The sequence below is a fragment of the Xyrauchen texanus genome, chromosome 2 (assembly GCF_025860055.1).
Source record: "Xyrauchen texanus isolate HMW12.3.18 chromosome 2, RBS_HiC_50CHRs, whole genome shotgun sequence".
In the NCBI taxonomy this organism is placed as follows: Eukaryota; Metazoa; Chordata; class Actinopteri; order Cypriniformes; family Catostomidae; genus Xyrauchen; species Xyrauchen texanus.
The window spans coordinates 62,587,578-62,599,115 of NC_068277.1; the positions used below are offsets into that span (position 1 = coordinate 62,587,578).

The 11,538-nt window shown below is 38.6% G+C and overlaps 1 protein-coding gene across 2 annotated transcripts; it reads right to left on the bottom strand.

The window, feature by feature from the left end:
• Window positions 1–307: 307 nt before the first annotated feature.
• Window positions 308–11,017, bottom strand: LOC127619749 (fucolectin-1-like). 2 transcript variants are annotated; one of them, XM_052092740.1, is made up of 8 exons: window positions 10,878–11,017; window positions 10,714–10,772; window positions 10,338–10,382; window positions 9,770–9,929; window positions 9,510–9,649; window positions 8,396–8,484; window positions 1,458–1,548; window positions 308–1,371 (listed from the first exon to the last, which is right to left on the bottom strand). In XM_052092740.1, exons 2-8 carry the CDS (start codon window positions 10,760–10,762, stop codon window positions 1,343–1,345), a joined length of 603 nt encoding a protein of 200 aa, XP_051948700.1. In that variant the 5' UTR covers window positions 10,763–10,772; window positions 10,878–11,017; the 3' UTR covers window positions 308–1,342. The 2 variants fall into 2 exon arrangements, with proteins under 2 accessions (XP_051948700.1, XP_051948692.1); XM_052092732.1 differs by having other exon boundaries at window positions 9,770–10,034.
• Between the last annotated feature and the right edge of the window lie 521 nt (window positions 11,018–11,538).

An 11,538-nucleotide genomic window follows, 5' to 3' on the forward strand; every position in this document is an offset into this window, starting at 1 on the left:
AAACATTGCAGGAGTGAAGGAAGTAGTAAACTCCCAGCTTCCGGTGGATTATGGGCAATTAACCGTCGTCGAGTGTATGGTGAATGTACAATCGAAATTAGAGTGCATTGTGGGTAAGAATGAGTGAACAAAAGTAGGGGACGAGTGGCTCACTCAGAATTCAGACACTTCTACAAAATGGCAGACACCCCAAAAAGTGCACTATAGTTAGTTTATTTGTCCCCGTAGGGAAAATGGGTTTGCAGCATAAATCACGATTGACATTTATAAACAACATGCACAGTGTAAAAAAGGCATAATGGATATATAGTGGATAGGGGTGGTTTCAGACACAGCGAGTGTTGCATGTCCAGGGTTTGTGCCCTACCCAGGCTGTGTAATCTGCATTTAGAGAGCGGCGGTACTGCTGTACAGAACTAATGACCTAAATACTTGTGACACTAAAAACTGTAACTACACTGAATCAATGCAGGATTTTAAAAGCTATGAAATGGCAAAAGTAGGCATAAATAAAACACGATCTTGCTTTGGATTATATTTCAGCATTATATATAATGTCCCTGTGGGGGGACATTTTCACATTTTCAATGTAATAATTACTAGAAAGTTTTTCAAAACTCTCTTCTTATAGACAAATTCATCCAGATCTGACAAGAGCCCTTAAAGAGATAGTTCACCCAAAAATAAAACATTTCTCTTCATTTAATCACCTTCATGCCATGTCAGATGTGTATGACTTTCTTTCTTCTGCAGAACACAAATTAATATTTTTAGAAGAATTTCTCAGCTCTTTTGGTCCATATAATGCAACTGAATGGTGACAACATTTTAAAGCTAAAAAAAATTAAAATAAGTCTGCATAAAAGTAATCCATAAGACTCCATTGAGTAACTTCTCAAGTTACTTCTTGAGTACTCTTTTTATTGGATACTTTCTTACTCTTACTCAAGTAATTATTTATGTTAGTTCTTTTACTTCTAATTGAGTTCAGTTTATGGCTACTCTACCCACCTCTGACAATGTCAAATTCCACATATGTGAGGCTAATTACATACAATGTCATTGGGGCTACAAGTGAATCACCATGTGTGGTTGCTTGTCCAAGAAGTCAAAAAGTTTCTCTTCAGTGCTTTTCTACTCTTTAGCCTCCACAGGTATGTTGCACAAATATATCTAGTTATAATTATAATACAGGCATAGTTGATGGAATAATTACAGAAAATTTGTTAATTACTAGAAACCAAGAAACTACTAAATACATAGCTAAACTAATATTTATTATAATAATATTCCAAATAAAATTATATAAATAATATTTTCCCTTCAAAGACAATTTGTTTATTCAGGTGACATATTTTTCAACACATGTACCTGTAAAAAATAAAATAAGAATAATAATTGTAAATAATATATATATATACATATACTGAGGCCTTTGAAGTTGTAAAGATACTTACCCTGCTCTGCTGCCTGTTTCAGTGGCTGTGGGAGTTGTGTCCAGGACAGTTTGACATCAGAGAGCCCTCTGGATGCCAGAACCGACCGGAGCTAAAATAAATATACAACTGTTTACTGGTTTACATGGTTTCTTTTCAAAGTTATTGCAAATGATAAGTTCTAAGTGCTTTCTGTAATAGTAACAGACAATAGCAACCACTGGAGGATCACTATCATTTGTTTGGCTGTTGATGCAATAACTTTGATATTTTGTGGGTTTGTTTCATGTTCTGAGGCATTTTGATGGGATGCAGTTAGAATTCATTACAAAAGATCCACATCCTCCATGTAAACATTATTTTATCTTGTTTTATAGTTATGTAGATAGATAGGTCTATATTATAAAATCTCTGTATATTTTGGCCTGAAGTTGATTGTAAATTATACCTTCTAATTTATCGACATTCTGTAACTGAGGTGTTTCAATGCAATGTTGCTTTATAGTTCAGCGTTTTCATTATAATGAAAGTCAGCATAATGGACCAACACCTTATCTGAGGTGCATATCTTACTGTTGTAATGTAAAAAGAGCACACACTCAAAATGTTCATCTGTGAGACTATTGCACTTCTGCATAAGAATACGATGATATTGACATGGGTGTGTCCAGATGGGGGGCATGGGGTGGAGTTGTAAAGTGGAAATTTGCCCATTTAGTTTTTTGTTTTTGTTCTTGTACAAGGTTGTAAAGTTTATTTTAGGAGTTTATATTTTTTATATCTTTGTCTTCATATCAGTTACTTTGGTTTATTGTCAGTTTTATGTTGTTTATGCTTAGATGCTGGTTTAAATGTGTGATTTTGTTGTAAAATAGCCAATTGTGTTGTCCAATTTATTTGTTTAAACCAATTTCCACCTGCAAAATCCCATACTATTTTATTTGCTTGTTTTAAGCTCTTATGTTGTGGAGTCAAAAAATATATTGTCTTCATTGGCTGCTTGTGAACAGCTTTGACCTGCCCTCAAACACTACACTAAGCGGAAGACCAATCACAACAGACAGGGATATCTGACCAATCAGAGCAGAGTAGACTCTCTGAAAGGAGGAGTTTAGAATGAACGCTAGAATGTCTTTTTTGACACTGGGGAAAAAAGGTAATGCTGCAATTTAAATTATGAGCAAATTAAAGTGATTATTGACCTTGAATGCATGTAAATCTATTGTATGAGAGCTTCAAAAAACAAAACCAGGCACGTTTAAAAACCATAATAGGTGCTCTTTTAAGCAATATCTTCAGTATCTTCATTATTGTCTGAAAATAAAACAATAGACTACTTGATAGTATTACGTCACATCATGGTAACGTCATATCTCCAACTCCAAAACCCCACAAAACTATCATGTTCATATTAGCAGTGTCCACAAAAAAAAAATACTAATTGTAATAATAAAATAAATAATAAAATAAAATAATAATTTGGAGTATTCGGTGTTTTGAAATATTAACATTTAATAACAGTTAATCCATTATTTAGCTAAGTAACATTCAGCTATTAAAACTACAGCCGGTGTAAGCCAGACATCACTTCAGATTATTACGATGGACCTCAGAGGATGAACTTTGGGACTTTCCGGCAAAGCTAAAGGTGGAGGAATCTGTTTTTACATCAACAGCGGTTGGTGCAACGATGTGACAGTGATCCAGCAGCACTGTTCTCCTGACCTGGAATCTTTCTTCATAACTGTAAGCCTTTTTATTTCCCCCGTGAGTTTGCTTCATTCATTCTGGTCAGTGTTTACATCCCGCCGCGGGCCAACGTGCAGGTCGCACAGCACATGCTCGCCGACCAGATACTGTGTGTGGAGCGGACCAACAGGGACTCTTTAGTTATTGTCCTTGGTGACTTTAACAAAGGAAACCTCACTCATGAACTCCCTAAATTCAGACAGTTTATTAAATGCCCGACCAGAGAGGAGAGCATTCTGGATCACTGTTACACCACAGTCAGGAATGCTAATCATGCCGTCCCCCGTGCTGCACTGGGACACTCTGACCACGTCATGGGCCACCTGATTCCTGCATACAGGCAGAAACTAAAGCTCTGCAAACCTGAAGTGAGGACATCAATGAAGTGGACCAGTGAGGCTGTGGAGGATCTCCAGATGTGTTTTGACTCTACTGACTGGGACGTGTTCAGGACTGCTACAAACAGTCTGGATGAGTACACAGAGGCTGTGATGTCATATATCAGCTTCTGTGAGGACTGCTGTGTTCCATCATGCACCAAGGAGAGTTACAACAATGACAAACCCTGGTTTACAGCCAAACTCAAAAGGTTAAGGTTTGATAATGAAGAGGCCTTCAGGAGGAGGGACAAAGACAGATTTAAAGAGGCGAAGTACAAGTTTAGCAAGGCGGTGAAAGAGGTTAAATGACGGTACTCTGAGAAGCTCCAACACCAGCTCTCAGCCAATGACCCTGCATCTGTCTGGAAAGGGCTCAGGCAGATCATCAACTACAAGCCTATAGCCCCCCCAGGCCATCAACGACCGACGCCTAGCCAACGACCTGAACGGAGTTGTACTGCCGCTTTGAAAGACAAAGGGACAATCCTGAAACCAACCCCCACGACACCTTCCAACAGCTCCAGCTACAGTGCATCACCTCCACCTCCCCCACCTCAGCAGGGGCCTTAAAGGTGAAAAATAAACCAATGCCCATTGGTTGATTGCCCATTGGACAATCCTGAAACCATCCCCCACGACACCTTCCATCACCTCCACCTTCCATCACCTCCACCTCCCCACCTCAGCAGGGGCCTTAAAGGTGAAAAATAAACCAATGCCCATTGGTTGATTGCCCATTGGACAATCCTGAAACCATCCCCCACGACACCATCCAACAGCTCCAGCTACAGTGCATCACCTCCACCCCCACCCACCTCAGTGACGACTCTTTCCATCCATGAGAGGGACGTCAACAAACTCTTCAGGAGACAGAACCCCCGGAAAGCTGCTGGACCGGATGCTGTCTCTCATGTCTCGGATGCAGCTTGAAGCACTGTGCTGATCAGCTGTCTTCAATGTTCACAGACATTTTCAACACCTCACTGGAGACATGTCACGTGCCAGCCTGCTTCAAATCCTCAACTATCATCCCTGTTCCCAAGAAGTCAAGGACCACAGGACTTAACGACTTCAGACCCGTCGCCCTGACCTCTGTGGTTATGAAGTCCTTTGAGGGCCTTGTGCTTTCACACCTCAAAGACATCACTGACCCCCTCCTGGACCCCCTGCAGTTTGCATACAGAGCCAACAGGTCTGTAGACGATGCAGTCAACTTGGCCCTCCACTACATCCTCCAGCACCTTGACTCCACAGGAAGTCAATGAGCTCGACACTGTGGAGTCTTTCCGCTTCCTGGGAACTATAATCTCCCAGGACCTCAAGTGGGAGCTGAACATCAGCTCCCTCATCAAGAAAGCACAACAGAGAATGTACTTCCTGCAGCAGCTGAAGAAATTCAACCTGCCAAAGACAAAAACCTCACGCCACAAGAACAGTTTCTTCTCATCGGATACTTCATATGCCACTGCCTGAACCTTGGACTTCAAAAGGATGGACATCACCAAAATGACCGGCCGGTTGAACTGTGATGCGCCTCACTGATCTCTGCCTGCATCACCATTGTCTAATGATGGACTACACTCTTGAAATGAAATACATAGACCATCAATTAATTGCCAACAAAACACTTCATCAGCCAACTAACAAGTACAATTGCATCTATGTGAACTTCTGCAGTTAATCCAGGATAGACTTCAAAGACATTAGTCATTAATCTTACAGTTCATACAAAATCTATGTTTAATCACTGACCATTAGCACTTACATTTTCTAATTATAAACCATGACTTGCACTACACACAAATAACTAATATTGGCATTATATTAATACCGTTTAGTCAGAGGGGAACTGGAACCCACAGTGAGTCTGGTTTCTCCCAAGGTTAGTTTTCTCCATTAACCAACATCTTATGGAGTTTTGTGTTCCTTGCCACAGTCGCCTTCAGCTTGCTCACTGGGGTTATAAATACAACTATTTTTAAATTAATTTCTATACATAATTTACACTCATATTTAATCAAACTACACAATGACGACTCTAAGATTATAAATATTACACTTTCATTTTTTGTTAATACATGATTTTCTGTAAAGCTGCTTTGAAAGGATGTGTGTTATGAAAAGCACTATACAAATAAAAATGACTTAGGCAGCTATTGTGTTTGTTAGTGTTCTTTTTATTATTATTATTGTTTATGGTTCTAGAGACAAAATAATTATTTCCCTTGATTCCTGAGTTGAAACATACCATGGTTTCAATTTCCGACTAGATTTTACACCATTTAGAATTTTCAGAAAAACATACTTTTTCGAATTTGTCCAAGGCCGATTTGCATAAAAATTGGCGTGCATCATCTGGAGACAATCAGGACAAAAATTTATTAAAATAATTTTGATAGACCAAACAGTTTTTGAATGCCGCTTCAACAAATTCAACAAGAACATGCAAAAACTTGCAAAATAACTTGACTGTAACCCTTGTTGCCTGATAAAAGCGGAACGAGATACTGCGCTGAATTACCGTTTTGGGAACAGCTTTAGGTGTGACCAGCTGTGAATATGTGTGTAACACGTAAATGAAAATTGACCGGTATTTATAGCCTCTGCCAGAGACATTATTGGATGCACCTGTAGCAGGGCTATAAATAGATGCGTTACAGGTGCATCGTCAGGTATTTTGTCTGAAGAGCAGTCCTGGGGAGTCCCAGTGCGGCAATGAAGCGCAGCATTTATCATCTGCTTTTATCAGGGAACAAGGGTTACAGTCAAGTAACCAGAGACATTCCCTTTCAAAAAGCTACACTTATGATGCTGCTCTGAATTAGCGCTTTGGGAACGAGAATACCCACACCGCCGCACTGTGGATGTCCGGGCCCCTTACGGTTGTGTAGTGTGCTCACAAGAGCGAGAGGTCTCAGACATGAGCTTGTGATGTCGACTCAAGGACATAAAAGCCCGGAGTGGCATGAACATCCAAACTATAAAATCTAATGAATGTGTGCGGAGAGGACCAGCCTGCCACATCACAAACATGCTGCAGAGGGACACCTCTAGCCACAGCTTTAGAGGAGGCGACCCCTCTGGTAGAGTGAGCCCTGATACCTACTGGCGAAGCTTGACCGCGTGCCTCGTAGGCCAGGGCAATAGCGTCCCTCACCCAATGCGACATAGTCTGCTTGGTGCGGCCCCCCCTGTTGCGGACCCCATGGCAAACGAATAGTTGGCCTGACTTACGCCACTGGCTAGTGCGGTGGACATAACTCTGAAGGGCACGGACTGGACAAAGTCTGTGAAGTCTTTCCTGTTCCAGCGTTGTAAACGGCACCTTAGGCAGGTAGTCAGGATGATGGTGCAAAATTGCTTTAGCCATTCCTGGGGCAAAATCTAAGCAGGCTGGCAAGAGAGACAGAGCCTGTAGATTCCCAATTCTCTTTAGAGAGGTACTCGCCATTAGAAAAAACATCTTGAGAGTCAGAAGACGCTGAATCTAGAGGTTCGAAGGGGGTCTCAACCAGACCCTCAAGGACTATTGCTAAGTCCCATGAAGGGGTCCTGGTCCTTGCAGGAGGCCTCAGTCACATAGCTCCATGAAGCGTGCGAGTAGAGGATGTCTCCCCAACGGCACCCTGTCCATCAAAGCATGGCAAGCTGAAATGGCGGCATAAATTATATATGATAAGTTGTATCTTGCTGCATCAAGACTTATTTTGTAATCAAATCATAATGATGTTTCACATTTTTATAATTTTAGTCTACTATCATTGATAGACTCTTTGGCTGATGCCAAGAACAATGTATATTACATTACAAGTGATTCTGTTCATTGCTTTTCGAGCACTTTGCCTAAAATCTTCACAAAAATGTAATTTTTTTACTCCTTTTTTTGCCATTCATGTGCTTGGCACTGGTAATTGCTGCTTGCAGCTATATTTATTATTATTAATGTAGAGATATGCTTCATGCCACCCTTGTCAAGTCAAGTGTTTTTTTATTGTCGTTCAACCATATACAGTTATTACAGTACACAGTGAAACGAGACAATGTTCCTCCAGGACCATGGTGCTACATAAAACAACATAGGACAAACACAGAACCACATGAGACTACACAGACTAAATAACATACCTATATAAAGTGCACATGAAAACGTGTGCAAAAAGTACGGGACAGTACAATAAATTACTAACAATGAACAGGACAATAGACACAGTGAGAGACAGTGCAGCGCTAACCAGTACACAGTTGTGCAAAAAGATGACAGTTTCTAAAAATGCCAAATGTCAACAAAACTATGGATATAGCAGTTATTGAGGTATCAGCCAGGTATAAAGTGATATTGAATGACTCTATTCCCCACATAGGCAAGTCCACTCACAAAGGTCTGGACATGCCACTGGATATTGATGTGAAAATGATCAATATTAACAATTTAATGCTATTGCCTTGTTAATATGCAATCATGTCATCTATAAATTGGTAACTGTAGTCCAATTATGAATTTTGTTATTTAATCCAATTACAAATACTTGATTTTTGCAATCAGATTACTTAATATAGATTACATGTAATCCATTACTACATGTAATTATTACTAATTGTATTGTTCTTACATCAGGGAATAAGAAATTGTCATTATCATCATAAACATCTGACCCTTCCGGTCAAAAATGAATGCAAATACCAAAAGGCCCTTTTTCAATACCATAGGAGGCTTAAAGTGGAGATTTGTGAACTCAGATTTGTCTAACCAAAACTGCTAAAAAAAATAAAACACTAAGTAACTACAACAAATCTAAAATATTTCTTAATTAAAATTCTCCAATCTATTACCTGATTAAGAACTGTGTTTCTCACTGTTGGGTTAGCTGTATCGGCACTGGAGAGAAATTTCATTCTAACAAAGGTTTTTCTTATAAAATCTAGAAAAAAAAAATATACTGTAATTAATGTCAAACAAACACAGAGAGAAAAAAACAGAAACATTTGTTAACATACATTGAGAAGAATAAATGTCACCCTTAAAATGCACAAACAAAAAGCCCACGAGCCATATAAATCAATATCGATATCAAAACAAATTCAAGCCAAGTATGAAAATAGCGAACGCCTGCATTTCAGTAAACAAATCTAAATGATGGTAGAATATCTTTGGCTATACTAAGCTAAAATGGAGTATGTTTATTATAATACTAATTAAGAGCTTTAGGAAGTCTTACTAATGATCTCTATATATCACAATTTTGAAAGACAAATGCTGCACTATCATGAGACAACAAACATCATGTGCATATACAGGGAATCGTTAAACAACACACAACACAGAAAATACAGCCCCAGTATTTATCTCACAAAAGTTCTGTATCACATGCGTCTGGGCACCATTAAGTCATGGCTGTGCTATTAAAGGTCAAAGGTCAACTCTGAGTAGACCATCCTCATCCAAGATATAAAGCCTTTTTTTTTTCTTTATACTCATTGACTGAGAAATTTGAATTTAGATTTGGGCTTCTGAACACTTATGGTAACAACTGAATTCATTTGACTGTATAATTTACATTCCCCATGTATTGTCATCACATTTTGCATCGATGGCTTTAGTGATCTTTACTAGGCTGCTGCAGTGAGCACCTCTGAGGAAGAATTAATAGTTTGCCAAACTTCACAAGGATTGTGGCATCAAATCATTGAAAGATATTCAGAATTAGGTTTGAGGCAATTACTTGCAAAAAAAAAACATTTAAAATAAGGCACAAATGGATATTTTGCTTTGAATTTGTACTTCTTTTGCATGAAAATGCCTTTAATGTCACAAATACATCAATAAACATGGGTTGAATGCTTTACATGTCATTCAGAGAGCCCCTTTCTTTTAAGCGTGCTGAAATGTGTGCCAGACTTTATGCCAATACTCAAAAGTCTGCCTGTAAGTGAGTCGACCAATTACCTGTTTTATACACCTCTACTTCAGACAGACTGAGAAACCTAGAATGTCCAGGAATGAACACATTCACATATCTTCCCTCCATACCACCACAGGAGACCGAAAAGGACTCAACTGCTGTAATATTATATAACACAGCACATCTACAAAAGAAAAAGCATTTTGAGAGGAGTTTCTCTCTTTTGATGTTTGATTCCCCCCCCCCACACACACCTTTCCTTAGACCAAAAGTCACTGAATACATCTTTCCTCAATCACTTTACCTGGGATTGTTGTTGCCGTTGTTCTCCAGAGAGTTTCCTATAAGAATTTCGGCTCCGTCGAGTCGTTCTGGACAGCAGTCTCCTCTGTTAGTGATGATCACTCGGCTAATAGAGTAAGAATCCAGAAGATCCAGCCTCCACCATGGATTAAAATCATATACTGTATGGGTATAAGGCTTGAATTTAATGCCATCTATGGCTATTGCAGCTACCATCTGTTCATATGTGGATGACTGCACAGCCTGTCCTCTTAATGCCAAATTCTCTAGATAGGTTTAAGAAAAAAAAAAAAATCAATCAGAATGTATCCATATGCACATAGAGGCTCTACTAATATTTATATTATTCTTATACAATTTACAATTAACACTCAACAAAACTTCTTTCAGCAGATCTTAACATATATTATGGAGCCTTACGTGAACAAACAAAAAATACATGTAAAAAATAATAATATTAAAACAAAAAGATGTGGTGCTTTAACCATGAAACAAGAAATACACATCCCCAACAACCCTTCTCCGTATAGTTTGTTCTGCAGTATAGAAAGTTTGGTGGTAGTGTTTACCTTGTGGCTGGGGTGGGCTGTCTTGTATGGAACAGACGGCTGTTCCTAAAGTTGACAAATGATAAACAGACATCAATGAACATCACAAAAAGACCAGGGAGAGTTCTAAGGAACCATATCTTAGTAAGTAGGGCAATGAGGTCATTCTTTATGATTTTCTCATTTGGGGGACTTGTTTGATAAGCTACCATTTCATGCAAATTATTAATCTTAAAAGTTTTCTGTTGGTTAAAACATGTCAATGTTTTATGTTTCATATTTATTTATTTATTTGCAGCAAAAATGTAGTGGAGCCAAGCTTCAATACACTCTTTGTTATCAGAACATTTGAATTAAGATTTCTTTGACTAAATGAACATAGTTATTGTTAACTCACCTAAGAGTACCAACAGACATCTGGACATCCACATCTCACTGCCAGACATACAGGTGCTTCTGCATGACATATGAGACAAATGACAGTATATTCTCAGATTCAGCACTGAAACATAAATTATGCAAGTTACATTACACTATGTTTTCCAGAAAGACAGAACATACCTTCTATTTTTTGATTTGTAAAGATGACTCTTTTATTTATTGTATCCTGTTTTCTCTCTCAAGCTCTTCGCTTCATCTCCTTCTCCACTGTTCTCTGTTGTCTTCCCGTGACCAAATGGAAATATCTGGCCCATCCCGTCAATCTCATATCAATTTCAGATGCAAAAAGCCCTTAGAAACTCATTTGTAAATCAAAATATGCCAGACAATCCAGGTACAATCCAAGACATTATCTCACTAAAATACTATAGCTGTAACATATTGTAAAATGCTAACCTATTTCAATGAATCAAGAGTTAACCACAATTTACTTATTGTGCTTTAATTTACTTAAGAACACATGCAATCATTTAATTAACACTCAATTACTGCCAAAACACTGTAAAAAAGAGCAAAAGAAAACTCCTTTTTAGGTTCAAATGTATTGTTAAATACCACAGTAACAAGAGCAGGCCACATTAGGATGTTACGCTCATCGAGAGCAGCCCTTTCAGTAGCAATGATTACACATGTGCATTTACATTTAATCATTTAGCAGACGATTTTATCCAAAGTGACTTACAAATGAGGAACACAGCAAGCAAGAGATACAGGGTCACTCACGCGATGTAAAATAACAAACAATAACTAAACTACATCAAATATAACAGAACATCCAACA

What these genes read in the sequence shown, in the direction of transcription:
- LOC127619749 (XM_052092732.1), bottom strand. Translation starts at nt 10,762, where the DNA reads ATGTCTGGCAGTGAGATGTGGATGTCCAGATGTCTGTTGGTACTCTTA. An exon ending in AACGGCAACAACAATCCCAG is followed by an intron (nt 9,650 to 9,769) that starts GTAAAGTGATTG and finishes TTTCTTTTGTAG; the next exon opens with ATGTGCTGTGTTATATAATA. An exon ending in AGTAGAGGTGTATAAAACAG is followed by an intron (nt 8,485 to 9,509) that starts GTAATTGGTCGA and finishes TTTTTTTTCTAG; the next exon opens with ATTTTATAAGAAAAACCTTT.